This window comes from Anastrepha obliqua, chromosome 4, assembly GCF_027943255.1.
Source record: "Anastrepha obliqua isolate idAnaObli1 chromosome 4, idAnaObli1_1.0, whole genome shotgun sequence".
NCBI classification, from domain to species: domain Eukaryota; kingdom Metazoa; phylum Arthropoda; class Insecta; order Diptera; family Tephritidae; genus Anastrepha; species Anastrepha obliqua.
The window spans coordinates 10,968,056-10,992,975 of NC_072895.1; the positions used below are offsets into that span (position 1 = coordinate 10,968,056).

The following is a 24,920-nucleotide window of genomic DNA, read 5'->3' on the forward strand; positions in this document are numbered from 1 at the left end:
GCGCAGCATTGGGTAGAGAAATAAATACTCCTCTGTAGCTGTGCAGTTTATACAAATTCAAGGCGAAATAATGAGAAATAGAAAAACAGCATCTGCATTCACAACGAGTAATTTAGGAGAGGGGAAGAGCGAGCTAGAAAGAAATCAATGCATGAATGCTTCTGTGCACGAATTAGGGAATTGTTGGTATTTTCACTACACTTCGTTTGCCCTTATTCGTCAACACTTGCGTTAGATTCCATTAGCACTGCTTGGGTCAATCAGTAGCTGGCTACAATGTAACTCATGCAAAGCATTGAGCAATCAATCAGTTAATCAATCAAGGCCAACAAAGCGTGATGAATAGTTGAAAGTATACATCTTTTTTTTCTATTCTATTTTGGGATTTTCTTCAATACTATTACTTGGCTTGCCACAGCTTAGAAGCATTTCCTTTTTAGCGACTATGCAGGGAGAGGCATCTGCTAGCGCACAAATTTCACATTCTTTCTATTTGGCTATGGACCTAACACAATAAAGTTTTTGTAGGCCTGCTAAGTATATTGAATTTATTAGAGCTCGATATCTATATCTATCGGTGTGTACTGGTTAAAGACCTTCTGTGGGCTTGAAGTTTCATATGACAGAACTGGCAGTCGCCCCTTGGCTGGCCATGGCCAACTACCGAGCGCATTTCTATCATGGGAAATCTTCTCATATTTCGATGATGTGATCTAAATCGCATAAAACTTGAATTGAAGAAGAGTAACTTTATGTGAATCCAGGAGCTTATCGACGATAATATTTCAATCATATCTTCAGAACAATCCAGACTATAAAGTTAAAAAAGTTTATTGACTTGAGTGCTTCGAAGGAAATCAGAGTTTAAATATCATATAAATGAAGGTGCAAAGAAAGCTAAAAAGTTTTTGGTATTCATCAGACGGTTATCTAAGGATTTGAAGTGATCTTTCGTTGTATCATTCAAGTTAACTTGCGACTGTTGACGACCCTATTTGTCTTTTATATATTTTAACAGTGAATTTTCCATATGAATCCCGAAAAGAACCTACAAAAAAATGTCACGCGCCGAGTAGCGGGTTCCACAACAGTTTTAGTAATTAGATCTAGTCTATTTACTAGAAAATATAAACCTCCACACTCTAGACTTTCCAAATTAAACAACCACGTTGTTGGGCTTTCATCGGAAGTTAGGTATCTTGGAGTGATACTTGACTCCAAACTCCATTGAAAGCTGCACATTGAAGATCGGGTGAAGAAGGTCAGTGTAGCCGTCTACTCCTGCAAATCTATGTTCGGCAAAAAATAAGGACTCAAACCACAGGCCGTGCTTTGGATATACAACGTTTGGTGGTTTTGCCCTTTTTAAAGTATGGGTACCTGGTGTGGTGGAAGCTCTTCGGAAAGGCTATAATATCACTAAAATGGAAATGGCGTAAAAGACTGTATGTACTGGCATCACCCGAGCATGCAGAACTTCTCCTCAGTGCTGCCCGAAATGCCATTATGCGCTTACTTCATAGGGGTTTTTAGGTTATTGCCCAAAGTGCAATCAGGTTAAAGGAGGTTGCCCTCTGGAGGCATATGAAAGCATTTTTAGCACTTAGCACTGCATTTCTCTGAGCTTTGAACAGATCTCTTTATCCACAAACTGGAGTTTGAGGGTTGTGTCAGGGCAATCTTTCCACGTAGACAGGATTGGAAGGAGGGAAAAATCTGCATCGAAGCTGGTACCTTTGCCTTCACTAAGGGATCCAAGATGGACTTGGGCATCAGAGCAGGGGGTTTTCTCTAAATCAGCCAATTGCCGATGGGCTTGCGAGGAAGGAGACTGAATCGGTCTCCGAGATATCCTACACGGTCATCGCCATCCCCTCGACTGTCGTTAAAGGTGCATTGCACAACTTATTTCTTAGGAAGGCGCAGAAAAGATAGAGCTCCATTTACCTATGTGCTATTTCGGAAACCCTTTGCCACAATTCAATAAATGGAGGGTTCAGAAAATCTTGGGAATTTTACACCCTTCAATTTGCAAACTCGCATCTGTGTTTACCAGCCACTGGACAATCCATATACACGTGAAAAAGCTATGTTTACCATGCAACCCTTTCTCTTTCTCTGTAAATGTCCGGGTTTGGCAGCTAGACGATTAAGGTCACTGGGTACTTTTTCTTCGACAGGCTGCGGCAGTGTGCCAATCTAAGCCCCATCAATATTTTCCATTATATCAACAGCGCTTTAGTGCTACTTGGGGAGTGCCAGAGTGGTACTTCAACCATTTCATCTACATAACTACTAGGCTATGCGACCACTACTTCAGTGTGGTTTACTTCAAAGAGTACGCACTTTGACGACCTACGGTCTACCTATCCACTGCAGCGTATTTAAGAGCAAACTTACTATCGCTACTGAGCTACACATTGCCATTTACTTTTAAACCCACATGGGGCTAAACTCAGTTCAGAAACAAGGTAAAAAGTGGAAGGTGATACAGTGCTTGGCTCATGTGAGCAGTTGGGCACATTGAGACACTCATTCACAAAGCTTATAAGAATACTTGCTCCAATAGTGAAATCTGCAAAACAATCAAGTGTTGGCTGAGTAGGTCTGAGGGAGGAAGGTAGTGAAATTCCAAGTATGCTAGGAACCCTGATAGGACTTATCATGGGGTAAAATAAACGAGGATGACATATGGTGACCATCATCCTCGATTCACTGTGTTAATATTGATTTGAGGATAAGGATATTTGTAGAACAAATCATTTGCTCAAAGCATTTGCTGTACAAATATAACTAGCCTATACATTTATATTAATTATTCAGTTGAATAAATTTTGCGGTTCGATAAGATAATCACAATTTTATGGTTTGAAGTACACTTTATTATTCAGTATACTCTCCCTGAACATCAATAGACTGGTTCCAACGAGATTCCAATTTATGATTTCCATCCCTAAATTGAGAAGGATGGGCTGCAAAATACGCTTACCCAGCTGTTATGACCTCATCATTTAATGAAAAACACTTTAAACCACGCAAGAATTTTTTAGGTTTGAAAACAGATGGAAGTCGTTAGGGTCCTAATCTAGTGAATACGGTGGATGCTCCAATAACTCAAACTTTAATTAATGGTCTTTTGCCAGTGTGAAAATGTTCTTCTGCATTGCCCTGATGAAAAATAATTTTTTTCTTTTGCAAACTGGGTATTTTTGCTTGATTTCTTTCCTTCAGCTAATCTGAAAGGTTAGAATAATATTCCCAATTTATTTTTTTACTAATTTGCACGTAACTTACAAACAAAATTCTTTTCGAACTCCAAAAAATTGATGCAAACATCTTCTTGGCCGCCGAATTCTGGACACGAACTCGTTTCAGAGTCGAAGAATCAGATACACACTACTCTTTGGCCTCTTGTTTTGATTTAGGATCATGGTGATAGACCCAAGTCTCAACCATAGTGATGAATCAATGCACAAACTCCATTTTATCCTTTCAAAAACGTTCGAAGTGTTGCTGAGAAATTCGCACTCGAATGTGTTTTTGTTCCAATGTTAGCGAATGCGGCACTCATTGTGCACACAGCTTTCTAAAACCCAATACTTCAGTCAAAATGTAGCCTACACTGCCCAGTGATATGCCGAGGGCTTCTACTAAATCTCTTTCAATCACTCAACGATTATCCAATACGATATCCTCTATTTTTCGTACGATTTCTGATGTTGCTGCTGTTGGACGTCCTTGCCGTGGATCGTCTTGAATGCTTGTATGACCCCATTTTAATTCAGCAACTCATCTTAACACTATACTAAATGATGGCGAAAAGTTTTTATACACTTTCAACATTCGTTCATAAATTTCCGTTGCTTTTAAATAGAAATTCAATCACTGCACGAAGAAAATACTTTGGCACGTCGATACTAAATGGCTTGTTAACAAAGAATAAATTGGCAGACAGAAATCAATCTTCCTATAAAGACCAAAATGAAAAAAAAAATGTAGGCCTGCTGTTATCGAACCGCAAAACTTATTGAACATCGAAAATTTCTATACTGCTGAATTGCAATTTGTGCTTCGAGCAGCCTTCGACATATTGCAGTTTCTTTCTTGCGTATACTAAATTAAATATTTTTGCAAAGAAGTTAATTTATTCAGTCTAATTGTATCTACCACTGATTATCAGTCCCGCTTTATTTAACTTTACTCTCTTTGTGTAACTCAGAAAAACTTCACTTAGTCCTTCATCCGGAATAACAAATTTCTATAATGGCAACTGATGAGTAATTCAACATTTTGATTGATTTGAGCACCTGATCACAGTTTCCTTGTTTGAATTGAATGAGTAGTTCGTATAAAAGGCCTGTACAGTTCACAAAAAGCCTTCACAGCTTAATTTATAATTCTGCTTCCTTTGATGTTTCCTTAGAAATTTGCTTCCTTTCTTCCATTCCCAACTGCTTATTTTAATAGGAATTTATTACAGCTATTATTAAATTTTGTTATTGTTAAGGGCAGAAATTTGTTTTAAATTTTTAATTCATATGCGCAAAAGCAAGTCACGCTCCAACAAATTTGGTGAATGAAGAACGAATGAAACTGAATATGCAACACAGGTATGTACTAGGCATATCACTTTTGTGTACCGGAATGCTGGTAAATAAAATCAGGATTTTCGGGTTTTAAATTTGTTACAAAGTACATGAAATGGAAACTTAAAAATCCACTTTGTTTTGGGTTAGTATAATTTCTAATACTGAACACTGGACACTCAAAGTGAAAGATATAAGCCAGCTATTGCGATTTGAAAGAATCATAATGAGAAAAATCTACGGTCCTATTCGACTTGAAAACGGCACGTATCGAGTTCGTTACAACCACGGAATTGAAAACCTTATTGACAGTAAAAATGTAAAATGTTTTACGAAGGCGCAACGGATAAAATTGATTGGCCACATCATAAGAATGCCCAACGAAAGAATTAAAAAAAGGGTGTTAACGTTGCGTCCAATTTAAGGAAGAAAGAGAGGCCGACCAAGAAAGAGATAGCTTGATGACGTCGAAGCACACTCAAAAGCGATGAACGTTCGTAATTGGAGAAATAAGGGAAGGGAGAGACTGAATTGGAAGAGGATTGTTGATGAAGCTATGGTCCACCACAGACTGTGAAGCTAAGAGAGAGAGAGAGAGAGAGAGAAGATTTTTAATATGTTATAAAAAGTTTCGCGGCTTTACTTGAATTTTTATTTTGACGTAAACTAATGTGCGCCTACCTTGCGCTTATTCCGCTTAAATGGTACGAGATTAAAAAATAAATCAACTTTTTTCAACCGCAAAACTACATTTGTTTCCTTCTTAATTTTGTATTTTTGCATCGATATTTGTACGACCTACCTTAATGTACTTTATCAGATGTAAAATAATGTTCACTTTGAACAGAAAAGTATATTTAAAACACATTTATTTTATTTATTAATTATTAGTTGCGCAACTAAGTTCTCGTTGTTTTTTTTTGGTGAAAATACAACTTTATTCTGAAAAAATGGTTACAAGTGAGTCATTGAAAGTATTGCCCATCGCTGGCTACTACTTTTTTCCATCTTTCTAGTAGGTCTAGTATACCGTCGCGGTAAAACTCGTTCATCTTTTGAGGCTATCAACGGATCAAGCCAGTTTTTGTTGTCTTCATATGAATGGAACTGCTGGTCAGCTAAACCATGTGCCATCGATCGGAACAGGTGATAATCGGACGGCGCAATATCTGGAAAATATGGCGGGTGGGGTAGGATTTCCATTTTAGTGTTTCCAGGTAGGTTTTAATGGGTTTGGCAACCTGAGGCCGAGCGTTGTCATGCTGTACGAGTAGAATCACTTTTTCATGCCTCTCCGCGTATTGCGGCCGCTTCTCGCGCAGTGCTCGGCTCGATCGCATCAATTGAAGTCGATACCGATTCCCAGTGATGGTTTTGCCTGGTTTTAACAGTTCATAATAAATAACAACAACTTGGTCCCACCAAATACATAGCATAACTGTCGCAGCGTGAATATTCGGCCGAGGCGACGACGTAGAAGCATGAACGGTCAGTCCCCATGACTTTCTTTTCTTTGGATTGCTGTAATGAATCCATTTTTCGTCACCCGGCACGATGCGATGACGAAAACCCTTCCTTTTTTGCCGCTAGAGCAGTTGTTAACTGGCGAAGAAGCGAATCGCTTGGTTTTAACTCATAAGGAACCCACGTCCCCTGTTTCTGAATCATTCCCAAAGCATGCAATCACTTGGAAATGGATTGGCGGGTAACTCCTAATACAAGGGCAAACTCTTCTTACGTTTGACACGGATCCTCATTGAGCAATGCCTCCAATTCAGCGTCTTCGAGGGTTTTTGGCCTTCCTTCACGCGTCACGCGGACGGTCGTCAACATTAAAATCACCGTCCTTGAAGCGACGGAAACAATCTAGGCACGTTGTTTCACTTAAAGCAGCATCTCCATAAACTTTTTGTGGCTCTCGATGCGCTTGAGCCGCCGTTTTTTTTCGAATGAAAGAGGAATATCAACTCTTCCCGCAAATGACGATTATTCGGCACAAAATCAGACATTTTCACAAAACCAAAAGTATATGAAACCAAAACAAAATCACTGAAGTGTCGAAGCAGTTTGTTAACCATGTGTCTGAGCTTGGTTTATGATGTTTAGGTTATGTTAGAATCGACTAGCACACACTGCTGGCGGCATCTATTGACAAACAGTGGGAACTTAGTGCGCACCTAATATTGTATTATGTAGGTAGATATTTGAGGATATTTCTCGACTTAAGTTTTTGCAAAATCATGAATATCTTAATCCCAAGATTTGTTCCGGGATTTCGGGATTGTTATAACGAGATCCTGCAAACCGCGGGATCGCAAGAATCATAAGCATCGGCATCACTAGTGTGTATGTGTGTACACGCATATGCATACAAGTATGCTTAGACGATTTTCATTAATCATACGCCCTGTTGTACGAGATCGAACTGCTGATTAGTAAACCAGTCATTTATTTACAATAGAAGAATTTCAAATCGTACCAAATTTATTTATGCTCTACAAGCAAGCGCAAACTTTTTTCAGTCTGACACGTTTGAGTTTTTGCGAACGTTGACCGATGGCAGTAAAAGTGGCAGAAACCAAACAAAATTATTTGCATACTAAACAACAGATCAACAAACATGAACAAAAACACGTGAACCCAAATACCTATATTACTCGTAATTGCAAGCTCTGTACTAAAACACGCGCCTCAAATGTCTAGCTGCTTAATTTTTTGGTACCTGTTTTATTACACCTTTTCACCTTTTCAAAATGAATTCGCAGCTATTGTTTAGCACAAACATTGTTGCATGCAGCAATGCCATTAACCTTTGTGTTTACCATTGTCCTTCTTATTTCACTAAAAGCCAAGCAAATGATATCTAAATATTTCACCTACCAAAACTACCTATCCGATGGAAAATTATTAATCACTTGTTTCTAATATTTTCTTCGCCTAGGCGCCATTCAGCAACACGCAGTCATTAACTATTCATTAATAATTCAATTTATATACATATATATGGTTGTTCTTGTTGTTTTTGTTTAAATTTTTCCATGCAAACCGAGAATAGCTTACCCAAATCCAGTGAGTCACACGTTTCTGATGTGTCTGTATGTGTAACGCTAGTCACCAACGTCGAAGCCGAATCCGTTGATGTATTGATGTTGGCATCGGTTATGGAAGCTGACGAGGAACCCATTATGACAACCTGACAACAAAAAGAGAGTAAGCATAGAAAGGGTTAATTGAATGCCCATGTATTTGTAATATTGCTAGTCATTAATATTCATTTTAGATTTAAATTAATTGATGTTGATTTATTTTGCAGATTTACAAATATTTCATGGGATAGATGATAAGATGAACACTGAGATAAACGAATTTTCGAACAATTTTTCAAAAAAACTATGTTTTGAGTTTAAATTAAAATTGAGTTTAAATTTAAGTTGTGCAACAGTGAAGCGAATTGGGTTTAGTATTTGTTTCCCTTGGCAGTATTCAATGTGCATTTAGTGGGAAACGTAGCTGGCATTACAGCTATAATAATCGCTTGAAACACTCACGAAGCCAAAATTAAGTTAAATCAGGTGATGATCCGAGTATAGACATCGCTAGAGCACTACGTTTACAAATTGGTCACAGAGAAAATAAAGCTAGTCCTTCTAACCAACAGATGTGTGCCATTAGAAGTAGATATGCAAGTACCCGGTGCCACTTTATCGACAAAAATAGTGATCAAATATCTAGGAGTGCAATTAGATGCAATATTAGCTTACGGGCCCACATAAATTACAAAGTGTGTTCAAAAATAATCGCGAATTTTGTGTTTTTTCAAAAATTATTTATTTATTCATTAATATCTGTTTTGTCCCCTTCAAAGTAATCCCCATCAGATATTATGCACTTGCGCCAACATTTTTTTCAATCTTCGAAGCATATTTGTTTTTTTATCTTGTTCAGCTCCTCCTTCGATGCCGTCTTGATCTCGTCAATCGTAGCGTAGCGTCGTTCTTTCATGGGCCTCTTCAGTTTCGGGGACAAGAAAAAGTCGCAGGGGGGCAGATCTGGGGAATATGGTGGCTGTGGCACCATTAGTGTCTTGTTTTTGGGCAAAAAGTCGCGCACAAGCAACGATGTGTGAGCAGGGGCGTTATCGTGATGCAAGAGCAAATTTTTGTTCTTTCACAAATCCCCATAACTTGCAGGTAATATTCCTTATTGCCCGTTTTGCCCTGTGGCAAGAACTCATGATGCATAACGCCCCTGCAATCGAAGAAAACGGGAAGCAAAACTTTTAGATTCGACCGAACTTGGCGCGCTTTTTTCGGTCTTGGTTCGTGCGGCAGCTTCTATGGAGATAATTGAGCTTTGGTTTCCACGTCTTAACCATAAACCCACGATTCGTCACCTCTGGAGCGAATTTGGGTCGTCGCGGACAGAGTCCAACATCTCATTAGCAATGTTCAAGCGATGCTGCTTTTGGTCGAAATTGAGCAGTTTTGATACGAATTTTGAGGCGACCCGTCTCATGTCCAAATCATTAAAAAAAATCGAATGACACGAGCCAATCGATATGTCTAGGTCCTCAGCAACTTCTCTAACGGTGATTAGACGACTGGCCAATACGATTTTCTTCACTTCATCAATTTTTTCTGTTGGTCTGTTGTTGAAGTGCTCGGGCTTCTGGCACGCTTTTCGTCGTTCGCATCTTCTCGGCCTTCTGAGAACATTTTGTAGCACCGATAAATGTTGCTTTGGTCCCGTGTAGCTTCTCCGTATGACACAGTCAACATTCAGAATGCATCCACATACTTAATTTCGTTTTTCACACAAAATTTGATACAGGTTCTTTGATCCATCTTTTTGAATAGATAAAAATCGAAGACGAGCCGAAACACGTGGAAGCAAAGCAGCTGTCAACAATTAACTGAACATTCAAAATAGCCGAACTCATCGGCATGAGTGAGAGACATGACTACCAACATATCGCCACAAAAAAATCAAAATTCGAATATACGTAACCTGCGAAAATTCAAAATTCGCGAGACTTTTTGAACACACCTCATATGCTGCCACAACAGTTGCCAAAGTAAGCGGCATATTAAGTTAGCTCATAGCCAATCTTGGGGATCCAACTCACGGCAAGCGAAAACTTTTAATGGATACGGCGAACATTTCGGCGATTCTTCCATGAGGACGCGAAATATGGGCTTCTTCATACAGAATATTATCAGAAGCAGTGGTTTTAGTTATCAGCGGAACCATCCCTATAAATCTTATAGCACAAGAGTGCAAAGGGAGAAGGGATGCAAACATCTTAGAAATTCTAGAGCCTTGCTTCTCCGACATTAGAACTCAAACGCACACACTTTGACAAACAAGATGGAACTCTGAACAATACAGTAGATGGACGGCGAGACTAGTACCAGACTTAAAAAAGTGGTTAGAAAGAAAGCACGGTGAAGTTAACTATTACCTTACACAGTTTTTGTCCGGACACGGGTTCTTGCGCAAGCATTTGTGGCGAATGGGAAAGCTGAACCTACCAAATTGCGTTTATTTGTTCAAATGCGAAAGGTGGAACACAGGGACAACAGCTATGCAATCAGCTACTAGTGCATACACAACTGAAGAAAGAATCGAGCAAAACAAAAATGGAATGCCGTCGAAAATTTCGTTAAGGATATTATCCGAAAAAAGAGGCATGGAATGAACAATTATGCTGAAGAGCATTAAGCATATGTTTTTCAAAACGGGCGATCCTGAGTGAGTAAGTGAATGTACCCTTCTTAGGACACCGTCTTTGGCCTCTCTCTCGAAGCAATACGGAAGCAGTTCTAGGATTGAGGGAAAAATTCAAGAGAAGAGGAGAGATGTGTTTAGTGGTACGTACGTACCACACACGTAGTAGCAACGGTTACTATATGGGGCGAAACCATTTATAACCCAACCTCAGGTGGTCATACGGGCACGAAATACTGTCGCAAGATGCAATAAAGTATCTAGGCGTAATGATAGACACACGATTCTGCTTTAAGCAACATTTAGGAATTGTGGGTTTCAAAGTAGACTGCCGCTGCTCTCACAAGAATCCTTCCAAACATAGGCGGACCGCAAGGCGCCAGACGGCACCTCCTAGCAAGGGTGGTGGATTCAATCATCTTATATGCTCTTCCTATATGGGCAGGAGCTAAACCCTCGAATATTAGATTTGTAGCTCATGTACTAAGAGTCTCTGGCGTATACAGAACCGTATCAGTCGACGTGATTTGCGTCGTCGCTGGAAAGCTCCCAATATATATACTTGCACAGGATGCAAATGGGACAATTTTATAACAGACAAACAGTAAAGCCGACAACTGAAGAGAAAGCTGCAGAACGTCTGTATTCGTTAGAAAAATGCCAAAGTAGATGGGACTCGTCTGTTAACGGACTTTGGACCCATAGACTTATCCCCAAAATTAGCCAATGGGTGACCAGAAGGCACAAAGATCGATCGAGATAGGAGTCGACCACTATTTAACCCAAATATTGAGCCGTCACTGATGTCTCTTGGAGTACTTAAAACGTTTTTCGCTTTCATATGGAGGAAACTCCGTTCTGTCCAAGCTGCAACCATACGATAGAAAGGGCGGACCACGTGTTCTTCTTCTGCTATCGTTTAAACGAAGAACGCCGAACACTTGAGCTACTTTTGGGTGCACAGCTGAGTCCTGATCGCTTAATCAATAACATGTGAGCATAAAATGACTGCTGGAACGCAAGTAAAAGTTTCGCAAAGAGGCTATTGCGGCACCGCGCGCCAAAACAAAAAAAAAATTCAACCACACCGCCAGAAAAGAAAATAAGAAAATGTGGTATAACTAAGCGTGCTAAAGGGTGATTTTTTTAAGAGCTATAGGAAAGTTTTCCAAAAAAACACTAGTAAAATTCAGAAAAATGCATGAAATTTTTATTTAAATCGATAGTACAGTCCATATAATTTAATGTTTCAAGATTATTTCATGCAAATGTTGACCGCGACTGCGCTTCAAATGGGCAATCCGCTTAGTCCAATTTTGGCTTACTCTTTCCAATGTTTTGGCCGGTATCTCACATATAAATGCTTTAATGCTGTCTTGGAAAGCGTTAATTGAAGCAGGCTTGTCTGAATAGACATGAGCTTTATCATAGCCCCACAAACAATAATCTAAAAGCGTTATATCGCACGATCTGGGTGGCCAATTGACAGGTCCCGAACGTGAAATAAAATGTTCATCGAACTCGCCTCTCAACAAGTCCATTCTTACGCGTGCTGTGTGGCATGTGGCACCGTCTTGCTGAAACCACATGTCATGCAAGTCAAACTCTTGCATTTTGGGCAAAAAAAAGTTAGATATCATTTCACGGTAGCGCTCCCCATTCACAGTTACGTTACATTTCGCAGCATCTTTGAAGAAGTACGGTCCAATGATATCTCCAGCTCATAAACCGCACCAAACTGTGACCTTTTCTGGATACATTGGTAGCTCTTGCCATTCTTCTGGCTGATCTTCACTCCAAAATTGACAATTCTGCTTATTTACGTACCCATTGATCCAAAAATTAGCTTCGTCGCTGAACACAATTTTTCGACTTTAAACTTTCTTAACAGAACACGCATTTTTATAATAAAATTCAATGATTTGCAAGTGTTGTTCATTTATAAGACGATTCATGGTTAAATTATAGACCAAACTGAAGATGTTTGACAGTGAAACAAAACACGAAACGTGCGTCAGCGGTTTGAACCAACTGTTTAAAAAGATAATAGCTAAAAAGACACCCTTTACTATATGTTACTATTTCCTCAAGTGTCCATATGGGCATAGTGACGGAGGTAGTGTTCTTATGCAATACTCGTCATTTTCCGCTTATTTCTAAATTTACAAAAATTGGTTTGGAAATCCATCCTCTTATAGCGCAAAACTATTTAGTCGGCGTACCTGGCATTGCCGCTTTAATATGCCGACGAAAAAAAATATGGAGAGAAGATTACAATTGGCCATTTTATATGTGGGCTCATCTACTATTTGCTTCTCTGATTATAATTTGTATTATAGATTTTCTACTTATAATTCTGCATTTTACCCGCTTCGAGGCTCAGTTTCCAGAGGTATCCCAGTGACACATAGTTTTTAAGTGGCACAGATTTTTTAGTTGCATATTTTTAAAAGAGCTTAAAATGATGAGTAAATTTTAATATGTCGCTCAGCAGTAAGACCGATTAGGAGCTAAGGATAGCTTCTTTTATTGTCGCCAGGTCAGCCTTAAATGCGCAGCAGAGGTCAGACAGACGAAGGCTTAGGTTTTTTGCAACCGATTTTTGCAGAGACTATCTACACTATCCTTTAACCATCTAGATTTTTAATGCATATTAATTTTTGAATTCGTGTGGAAAGCACTGAATAGTGGAAAGCACTTGCAGTTTCACAGTCACAAGTGTAGTGGAATTGCATCTAGGATTTTTGCTGGTATAAAGCGAAGTCCTCTGCAAACCTGAGACGTGTTCAGACTGCTTTCATATGAATAGTTAGGTTATGCTAAAAATATGCTGTATGCGGTGTGCATAGGTAAATATATTATATTTCACTCTAATCACTAAATAAATAACTTTAGAGAAAATATTTTCATTATTCATTCGCTATTGCCATCCCTTCCTTTGCCTATAATTGACTTCCAAGCTGCGACCACTCTTCTACTCATTTGAGCAATTAAAAAAGAGTCTAATATGCATGCATTCCATATCACTTTGTGGCACACACACCTCGGCATATATTTTTTCATACAGCATTTATTAATTTTTTTTCCACTCACCTTTGGTACTGAAGCGCCAGCGCTGGCAGCAGCTGTCGGCGGCAGTCCACCACTTATCGACGTGTGAAACGCAGAAGTTGCTGTGGTAATGGCATTCAACGGTATACTGGTCATCGAAGTGGTAGCTGTGGAGTTCATTTTTGATTTACGGCCACTCTTAAAGTAAAAGCGACGCAGCGCAGTGGCCGATGACGATGACGAGGTGTTGAACCCGTCATTATCCGAACCGCTAGAAGCGCTGCCGCCACTGCCAAGTCCCACACCACTACCAGTGCCACCATTCATGTGCACAGCTGCAACGGTGGTGTGGCGATTGTTTGCGATGTTGTTGCTGGAATTGCGTTGAACCGACTGTGGAAATTTGTTTGTGACACCGGCTGATGGTGGGCTAGAGTTGGAGTTGGAATTGTATTTGCTGTTCGCCGATGATGATGTGTGATTGCTATTGTTTGCAGCAGGTTTTGTTGTTGTTGCCATTGCAGGACTTGTCGGTCGATGCCCCAATGCGAGTGCCATCATAGCGGCCGTACGAGTGGAAGCGTAACAGCTCGAAGCGGTGCACGGTTTTGTGGTGGCGGTAATAATGGAGCCTCCTTGCGTTGTTTGCGCCACAGAAACGGTCATGGCATGAAAGTTGTTCGGACCAACGCCTGCAAGATAATGATGATGTGTAATAGTGGTAGTAGTGTTAAGCTAGCAGGCAAATGTAAATGGAAAATTGAAAATTGCATGAAGAGTAAGAGGAAGTGAATGAATTTGTAAGCTTCCAAAAATATTGTGTAATTAGCCAGCGATTGTGGCTATTGTAACCACAAACCTGGGCTGATTGTACACCAGCATTTGATATACTTGTAAGCTTAAGTGTTTAGGTAAACGTTTGCTTATGAAGAGTCCTTCAAAGCTGCAATTTTGGTTATGCCCTAATTATGTAATCGCATATTCCTCATTGATGCACGTCACTAAAGCCAGCATATGCCCATGTGCATGGCATGTAAACTGTTTGCCAACTACTGACCTCAGAGTATATTAATCAGCTACCCTCAAAGCGTAACCACAAAGGCCTCGACGCCCAGTGTCGGGTTGCCATTGAAGTTGCTTAGTTACCTTGGCATTAACTACCTTTCACTTGCAAATTGTAGACATTCGACATGTACATAAATCAATGGCTGTGTAATTGCATAAATATACCCGTACCTGTATACTTATACCGTACGTGGATGAGTGACACATAATGGCATGTTGTGTAGATTCATGCGCATACAACAGAGTGCTTCGACAGGAGCAGAATTTTGCAAGTGCCAGAATTTGTCTGTATTTTTCACAGTAGTCAGACTCGTTTCAAGGCATAGGAAGAGAAAAGTAGAGGGGGAATGGTTTGGGGGAAGGTGTGCGGAAGAATTGCAAAACAGGATTGGAGTGAAAAGGTTGGAGTCGAGGGTTGGCTGTCTCATAATGGTATCAAAACGACGCTTTAGGGCTAGTTGGGGAGTGCCAGAATGTTTCTTCAACCATTTCACTTGCCTATGACAGCAACTTCGCCGTTTATCTTCCTGACAACAATGACTGGCCGTTCATTAGTAGGTTTAATCTAGTTATCAAGGTTCACTGCTGCATCAAGAATGGATACTAGAAGGAGATCTGTAGCCTTCTCCCTTCTTTAAAGCAGAAGTAGAGGTTTTCAGGCTATTGAAAACCCCTCGACGCAGAGACTCATAACTGGGCATGACTGCAGAACAAGTTCTAATTGTAGACAATTCAGCCACAGTCGAAGTTCTGAAGTCAATTTGAACCAACTTGAAGTGTGTATAAGAATATTCTCTTTCAAATACCTTGCATCGAAAAATCTGTGCTGAGTCTTAAAAATGAGGGAGCTGACGAACCAGACTAGAGAATTTCATATAGATCCAATTGCTCACTTGTTTCCCTTATACAAAGAATGGAAAAAGTTTGAGCTAGGCTGGAGACTAACAGCAGAGAGGGTAGCAATAAATGTACTCGAAGTTTACGACCATCTTTACCAGTCACTCAAAGCAAGCCGATAAGGTTCGCAGTGAAATTTACTAATTTACTTATAAGAACTCTCACTGAACTATAGTATTCGATTTCCGCACAACTGTAGAGTCTTCAAGCTGAGTTAATACCAAGAAGAAGGGCGGCTCTTGCCTATTTGGAAAGATTGTCTTAGTACGACCCTCAACCTCCAGTCTGCAGATGGAGAGATTTGTCCGAAACTCGGAGAAATACGGCGTCAACTGCCCAAAAATGCAACCATGTCCCTTGAGAGATTGCCTCCAGAGCCCAACCTCCTTTAAACTGATTGCACTTTAGGCTGTTAAAGATCGATTTAGGGCAGCACTGGAGAGAAGTCCGATATACTCCGGTGATGTCAATATATGCAGTCTTGTACACCCTTTCCATTTTAGTGATAGTATAGCCTTTTCGAAGAGCTTCCCACCAAACCAGGCACCCATACGTTAAAAAGGACAAAACCACTGCGTTGTATATCCAAGGCACGACTTGTGGTTTGAGTCCTTATTTTTTGCCGAACACAGATTTGCAGGAGTAGAAAGCTATACTGGCCTTCTTAACCCGATTTTCAATGTGTAGCTTCCAATGGAGTTTGAATTCAAGTATCACTCCGAGATACCTAACTTCCGAAGAAAGCAGCAGAACGTGGTTATTTAATTTGGGACGTCTAAAGGGTCTACTGGCAGCCCAGCGACTGAGTGCAGCCAGAAACCTTTCTAAAATCTTAGCAATGACTGAGAGAAATGGTCCCAATACCATTAGAATCAAGTCATCGGCGTATGCTACTACCTGAAACCCCACCCTTATTTAATATTTTCAGAACTTCATCAATAGCAACTAGCCAAAGTAGGCGCGAAAAGACACGACCATGCGGCGTCCACCTGTGCGCGAATCTAGGAACTTTAGCCCCGCTTGCCACCGCATTAACTTCCCTGCAGCCAAGCAGAGACGAGATCCAGAGACAGATAGGTTTTTCCACCTCTAGTCTATCTAATGCAGTGACAAATAACTCCGCCCGAAATTTAATATATTAAAAGCAATTTATATCTATGAAGGCCGCCAAAGTGAATTGTTTGCCCTCCAGAAATTTTTCCACAGTACCTACAACCTCGTGTAAGGTGGATTTCCGTTTTAGGTAAGCATGTTGCGGAGGAAATAATTTGGCTTCGATGTGCTCTCGGACATAATAATCAATCAGTCTTTCACCTTTGGGATAAATGGGATAAGACTTCTAGGCATGAAGTCCTTGGCCGAGTCGCGATCCTTTCTCCCTGCCTTGGGTATGAAACAACGATCGTTTTGTTACAGTTGGTAGGAGCGTGATTAAGAGCGATACACGCCATGTTGATTTCTTGCAGGACAGGAACGACCGAGATACTTGTTTTTTGAAGCATCACAAGCAAAATATCGTCAAAGCCAGGAGATTTAAACGGAGAAGCTATTGATTGCACACGTGACAGGATAGATTTCAGGGAAACATCGAGTAGACCTACCTATCGACTGGTGTCGACAGTGTCGCGTGAGGTAATAGAAATTTCCGGAAAAAGATTACTTACCAAGATAGTCAACGATTCTTCTGCAGATTCAGCCCACTCCCCATCTTCCCTTTTTACAAGAGTTCTGCAGGAGCGGTCCCTCGAAAGGATCTTGCTTAGCTTGGTTGCGTTTCGCATATTTAATGGATTTTTTGTACACGGTAAGTTTGAATGTTTTTGATTTTGTAACATTCTTTAAAAACCCTCCTAACCTTCTCTTTCAAGTCGGTCACCGACTTGCTCCACCAGGGAGGAATGTCTTTCTTGGTAAAAGATATTGACAAGCCACTTTGAATGCCGTCTGATAAGGCCGCTCTAAGTGGACAAGCAGATGTCCAGTTGATCAGTGGATGGATGGGAAAAAGTTCGCCTGTTCAAATTATTATGGAAAACCCTATTGAATAGAGGGCAGTCGGTTCTTTTAGGGTTCCTGTGCGGAGTATTATTTTCACAAAAAAATCACGAATTTTGCGGCATGTTGTTCTTAACGCTCCGTTGGGCTCACAGGTCTTGCCGGACTGGCTTTTTCGACTTTGGGCGCGAACTTAACATATTTCTTTCACCGCTAACGACTTGAGCTTCAATGTAGCTTCCTAAAATTTAATTTTCTACCGATTTATGGATCTCAACTTTTAAAAGAATCCTCGAACAGAACGAAAAAGGACCATACCCGGCTGTCCAACCGAAGGTTTTAAAAAAAAGTGTCCATCGAAGGATTAAAGATCGATCATATTCGAAATAAGTTTCCACAATTTTAACGCGTTTTTAATGAAAAGCTTATTCTTGACAAAGAAATGCACTCGAAGGTCGTCACTTGGGCCTAGTGAAAAAAGGTCAAAACCGCCTTAACCATTTCTCCGTTCGAGATGTGGAGGGTACCATCAGTAGACACTGTCTTGCGGACCCGCATGGTAAGTGGGTGTGGTTTGTCACAGCTGCAAAGATGAAGTGGAGGTGGAAAAGGTTGAATCTTATCAGCATACAAAATCACCATTTTATCATCCAATTCTGTACACGCCTAGAAAATTCGCAGTCAGTAGGCATTCGGAATCGCCACTATGTATTTATGTATTAAAAGAAAACTTTGAATGCATCGCACAGATAAGAAAAGAGACATAATCGGAGCCCGTGAGGTCACAATTTGTGCATTGGGCTTAAGCTGTTCCCAGTTGCATTGTATGGAAAGCGTCAGCCTGTCTACTTTAGCCTAAACTCTCCCAAGAAGGAGAGGAGGGATCGTTTTAGTGACCACACCACACGACGCAGTAGATGACGATCGCTGTAAGTGCGAAAGCATATTGAACCCTACCTCACCCACCTGACCCAGTAGCAGACGGACTAGCCTGGAAGCCTGCAGAGTATCCTATGAGCCCGCGAGCACCTGATGTGCTCCGTCAGCTCTTCAAGAAAAAATAGTAAACCTAATGAGGTTTTCAAAAATGTATATGCCCGCTCATTGGAATACTGACGAAAATTGGAATATTTGGTTAAGAATTGTATAGTTAGAAAAATGCCGGACTTATACAGTTCGATTTGAAATAAAGCCTCTTACTGAAGCACCCTTTGTTATATTTGTTGTTGTCTTCAATGTCTTCATTTGTTACTTCAAACACTTGATTACCGGTCAGCTAACTTTATGGCCAATCACCAATCAACCAACTTTATGGCCAATTAGTTTTGAACTGAATTTCTCCTCTGCACTTGGCAGTTGAGTATAAGATAAACATAAACACCGCAGCATACACACCCACAGTGGCACTGCCACTGCCACATGCCAACCGGTACCCGCACATAACTGAAGATACAAAGAGAAATAGCTTCGCCAGATATAAGCAATAAACCTCAAAGTAAGCAAAAGTACCTGAATAATGTTGCACATGATACCGCAGACAAAAGAAAAAAAAAACAGGAAAGCACAAAAGCCTTTACTCAATGCAACTACTCTAGGCGTACAAGCGGTGTTTACTATCCCATCTTTCAGTTGCACCTGTCAGCCACACAAACGTACTTTTCACATTTTCGATTCGAATTGTAAATACAGACTACTCGCAACTGTTCGATTATGAGCACTACAAAATGTGGTTGGTTTGGTCGAGGAGACCAAGTGCACAGGTGCACGAGTGCACGGGTGCAAAGGTTTATGAAAGTGTTATGCAGCAATGTGTGCAGTGTCTGTTGCAAGCGCATAGTTTATAGGGATATGGCAGCCAAGCAGCTTGTTTCGGATATTTTACAGTGCTTGGTATTCGTTTTTTTGTATATATTTGTGTATGTGTGCGCAAGTGTTTGCTTCTTGGCCAGAAAATGCAGCCAATTATTCCATTAAAATTCGAAAATGTGAAAGTTGCGCCAAGGCAGAAACATAAGTTTTAATTGGTATTAGATTTGTGGAAACAAAATACTTTTGCAAAATATTCTAAATTATTGTGCGTGAAAATGTATCTAAGTTTCAATTTATCAAACCCACATCCAGCAGAAGTTAGGAGTAAAAATTAAATCAAACGTTTTGAGTAGAAGGAAGAAAATAATTGTTTAGGGAAAAAGAAATCCATTATTTTCTCGGTAAATGGCTGCAGTGATCGATACCTCGTAAAGTATCGTTCGAAAATTTTGAAGTTGTCGAGGTGACTTTTTTCGCACTAAAAAAATTCGTTTGTTGTATTTTGTTTCTTCCAGAGACGTAGCGAGCTTTTTCAGCGCCTGAGGCAAGGTGACAATTTAGCGCCTTTTGTATATCTCAAGTAGCGTAAACCCCTAGTAGGGCTCAATACATGACATAGTATTAGGTGAATAAAAAAATCTCTGCACTTCATAAAAATCGAATTTTCCATGGTATTTTATTACATTATTTTTTGAAAAATAGAATAGTACCGACAAATTTTTTTTTATCATGAACAGTAGCAAGATGTTGAGTTTAAGCACATAGTAAGAATTTCATGTGTATTTATATTCCCACAAAAGGATATTATTCTGACACTGCTCTCGGAAAATTACAAAATACATGAGATCCTCAATACTCAATACATAGATACATAAAATCAAATGATATTTTGCGTAGATTATTATCTCGAAAAGTTATTTTTCTTGCTTTGATAGCGGCAAATTCGTCAATAACATCATCAAAATTTAACATGCTTGTAGGTCCTTTTTCGATGGAAAGTATCGCCATATTAGATAATCGTTCTTGACTCATCGTCGAGCGTGAGCGGTTTTTGATGAGTTTCAGTTTGCTAAAACTTCACTCATATGAAGCAATTGAAACTGCTAGAGTTAAAAAAATATGAATAGCTATAGCTATAGTAGGATATGATTCTTGAAGTTCGAAATCATAAATCATTTGAAGTAAATCCAGCAGAGATTCATTTTCTAGATCTTCTACAGTTTTCAATGCAGTTTGTTTAAAATCGACTATTTCACTGCAGAGTTCAAGAGTATTGAGATCGTCTGCACCATTTTTTTTCAGATCTTCAGGTTCCATGGTACTAAGACGATCACCAGAGAGAAATCCGAAATCGTCAAAAATGAGCTAAATTCTTTGTATCGCCGAGTGAGTTGTGAGAGAAGGACATCAATAGATTCGAAAATCTTTGTTCGAAGTTTTTGAATCTTTGTTAAATTTGGATACGTTCCCAGGGATACCCATTTTTACAGCCGTCTCTCTGGCATAATCGAAAGCATCTTCCAAATCAGAGTCACGAAGTTCATCGATCGAATTGATCAGCCCATCAATGAGTTTAGTCGCTTTCTCTAATGACAAAGTTTTAGATTGCAGCGTTTGATTAACTCGATTGATTTTACTTAAAATCTGATCCCAAACCTCCAAAAAACATAAAAACTCGTAATCAATACAAGCGAGCAAAGTCTCAGAGTTAAGTGATGAAGAACTGTTCTAATTTAATACTTTTTGAACACCTTTAATTTGTGAGTTCAAGGCATTTACAGTGTCATCATCATCAATAGTGACCATCTTGTAGTAGAGTGTACGAAAAAGTTATAAATTTTCTGTACTGTACCGAAAAATTTTGGCCACTCATTACCAGGATGGGCCATGATGACCATAAGTGGATTTGATCCGCACCACGAAAAAAAGTTCTATATTATATCCGTACTATTTCGGCGCCCTCTTGGTCTGGCGCCTGAGGCGGCCACCTCACTCGCCTCGCCCTCGCTACGCCTCTGGTTTCTTCCATTCAGTTGAGAGTTACAGGGTGTTAACAAAGGAAGTCAACAACAAGAAAATTTGGTACATTTTAGAGGTTTTCTTTGATACAGGCGAAAGTGCAAGCCCGGTCGCTGAAATCGTAAATGGTGTTAAATACGTGCAATTTTGGTTTCATCGATTCCGTTCAAGCATTTTTGATTTTAAAGAAAATTTTGCTTATAGGTTCAGGGGTAGTCAGAATTTTCAAAAAATTGTTTTTTGTTTTTGCATTTTCTTAAAGAATAATATCTTAAAAATATTGTTTGAAAAATATTTGAAGTGAAACCGACTACTACTTTTCGAGTTATTCAACATTTAACAAAGGCCGCTCGGGCGGTCCGATGCTCGATAGCAAAACTTGAAATGCGCTTTTCTCAAAACTATGTTTTTTGAACTGGTGATCACTGTAACTTAAAAACCGTTTGGTAGATTTCAATAAAATGTATACTGCTTTTGAAAAACATAAAAGACTTGTGCCTGATCGAAGAATTTTTTTTCAAAAACTGTCGGGTTTTTCTCGAAAATCTGAAAAATATTTCCGGAGACCGCCATATTGTTAATTTTGGAAAAAAAGCTTCGATAAGGCACAAGATTTCTATCAATAAAACAACTTTCTCTTGTCCGATTGATTTTAGATGAATCTCCAAGGTCTTGTGATGGTCACCGCAAGGGACTTCTGGAGAAACGAGCTCCACACAAACAGCGATAACTTTTACGATTATTAATATGTTGTTCGAAATTTTGCTAAAGTCAAGTTGAAACATGATGTTTTAATGCTATGTTTTTATTTTTGTAAAATAAAGCAATTGACTAGCAAAAAAAAAAAAAATATTGAAAAATATGCGATGAAAAAGCTCCTCATAAAAAATATCTGCCGTTCGGAGTCGGCTTGAAACTGTAGGTCCCTCCATTTGTGGAACAACATCAAGACGCACACCACAAATAGGAGGAGGAGCTCGACCAAACACCCAAAAAGGGTGTACGCGCCAATTATATGTATATATACTATATATGACCCCATAAATGCTTTTCGTAGATATAGTATGTCGTATCTGGTGCAATGTAGGATAACCTTCTTAAATATTAATAAAAAAATTTCGAATTTTTATACATTTTATACAGGGTTTGTAACTTATTGTAAAATGCAAACTGACGCTCTGTTAACTGTAGTGATTGAGTCGTTCGCAAGAGTCTGTAATCTCCACAGAAGGAATTGCTTTGAAAACCCATCGTAAGGTAATGGGCCATAAACTCGCTTGGCAGAGCGACCGTATATACGTGGATATTTATACGGGGTGGCGCAAAATTAGTCACCCATCGGAAGACTTATAATTTTTGAAGATGACGTCGTATGTCAATAATATCATGCTTGACACCTGTGAACTGGATAGGTGCAGTAAACAAACAGATAAGCAGTGGAGCGCGTAAAGGTCAATATTAAGATTTCTATCTCTCAACAGGCAGGCTAATCACCTACCCTGCCAAAGATCAAATAGATTAACGTAGCCAGCGCAAGACAAATGTCTTGCTATGCTCCCGAGAGCAGTGAACAAGGACAAAAAAATCACTCAACATAATTTTTATGTTATTTAGTAACAAAGTTATTCCACAGCAAAATTGATGACTAATTCTGCGCCTCATTTTGTGTAGCAATTAAACTCCATATAATTCGCCATAATCCAGTGCACACAATTGAATTGAGATCTCAAATTGGCAAACAACTACTAATAATGTAGGTAATCTTCAAACACGTGCTCATTTTCAAATTTACTCACCTGTGCAATTTATTGGCTGTTAACTAATTTGTGCGCAAAATATTTATATTTGGTGTTTATCCAAAGAAGTGCATATTTATTGAAAAATAAATTTTGTCCGCTGTCTAAGAGTGCCATTGAGTGGCTATTTGTTTGGCATAGCTGGAAGTGTGGCATTCCTAATGGTCAATTGCGCACTAGTAATGGCACGTAGACCAAGAAGAATTTTCCAGAATAATTGTGCACACCCACAGCTACGCTTGAAATGCTAAATGGCGAGCAGCTGCTAACATATGAAAGGTGTGCACATATTGGTAAACATAAACATATATACCTTCTGCTCAAATATGAACGAGACGGTATCAATAAAACGGTCCGCGGATGACATATGGCAAAAATAATTTTTTCGTTTTTTGGTAGGACTGTTATAAGCTTAAATGGCAAATTTCAGCGTGATATGTCACATACTTTGTTTACTGTGCTACTGTAAACAGTCCTACCAAAAAACGAAAAAATTATTTTTGCCATATGTCATCCGCGGACCGTTTTATTGATACCGTCTCGTTCATATTTGAGCAGAAGGTATGTACATATATATGCACAGAATGATCAGGTGTGCAGGCACACCAAATATGGCATAATGCTTCCAGACTATGAAGCATTTAAATATGCACAAAAATGCGAAAAAAACATAAGGTGTTGAAAAGCAAAAATTCCGCAGAAATTCATTCATTTTTTTCCTTCTAATGCCTTGCTGTCAGCATTGGAGAGTATTTGTGGTATTCCAAACGTATTTTGTGGAATGTTGTTTTCCAAAAATTCGACAGCTTAGCAGAATCAACAAATAATATAAACAGTTTTCCCTTGGACGTGCCTGCACGCACACACGTACGACTATAAATCGCAAAGCAAAAACAAAAACAAAAAAAATAATAATATAGGAGAAAAGGCTGCAGTGAACTTGAAGCACAGCAAGCAAGCGGAAGAGGCGGTAAAGTACCTTGGCATAGACAACAGCATAGCGGCGCGCCAGAATACTCGTAGGCAGAGACAGGGGTAATGACAGCAACTATGCGTGTGGTGTTGTCTGTTATGCCGGAAATGTTATGCCTACACTGCACGTCGCTGCATATGCGCTCTCTCACTCCCATACACTTGCTTACTGTACTTGAATTAGTTTAGCGCTTTGGCTGCTTTCACTGTTGGGGGAAGGTCCCACTCCCACTATTTATTTTCGCTGCAGACTGGTAAATAGCTTTGTTTACTATATTTACTAAATTCCTGCAGAATTTAATGTGATCAAGAGATTTGTTGAGATTTTCCGAATGGATTGCAGCGAATTCGTATTATTTCCGAGACTTTGTATTCTACTCCTTTTTCGGTAGGCAGCTTAGGTTAAGGGAGGGTGTTTAGTTTACGCAGGTATTTCGTGAGATATAAAGAGGATTATTTGGCTTGGTAAAAGAAAATAAAAGCAGTTAGGCAGCATAACTTTCATATAAAATGCAAGTAAAACAAAAAAAACCGAAAAAAATACATAGAATACAGATAACGATAAGCAGCCACAAGTAAGCATTAAACCAAAAAATAAACAGCCGTTTGTTTTAGTTTATGAAGCGCTTTGTTTTTGTTATTATAGGCCCACATGCGTATGTATACAAAAATAGGTGCTTATATTTATAATTCATATCTGCACTGCCCCACATAATGATCAACACCTGCGATCGGCGTCACCGCTCCACCGGAACTGTATATATTGTCCGTAAACACACTACACTTTGTTGCAAAATTATGAAACCGCTCAAATATTAATCGGCCGCCGTAGCCTAATGGGTTGATGAGTGACTACCATTCGGGAGTGCTTAGGTCCGAAGTTCCGTGCATGAAACTCTAAAATGATAGAAAAAGTTTTTCTAATAGCGGTCGCCTCTCGGCAGGCAATGGCAAATCGCCGAGTGTATTTCTCACGAAATATCATTTCCCGTGCGGAGTCGGC

The 24,920-nt window shown here is 39.5% G+C and overlaps 1 protein-coding gene across 1 annotated transcript in view; it reads right to left on the reverse strand.

The window, feature by feature from the left end:
* The window catches only part of LOC129243668 (uncharacterized), a 160,709-nt gene that overhangs the window by 130,311 nt on the left and 5,478 nt on the right, over positions 1-24,920 (reverse strand). Inside the window, exons 2-3 of the mRNA XM_054880860.1 lie at positions 13,407-14,056; positions 7,647-7,779 (exon numbers count right to left, since the gene is read on the reverse strand). Of these exons, the coding sequence (XP_054736835.1) occupies positions 7,647-7,779; positions 13,407-14,030 (757 nt within the window). The 5' untranslated portion in view covers positions 14,031-14,056. The remainder of the gene's footprint in view (positions 1-7,646; positions 7,780-13,406; positions 14,057-24,920) is intronic.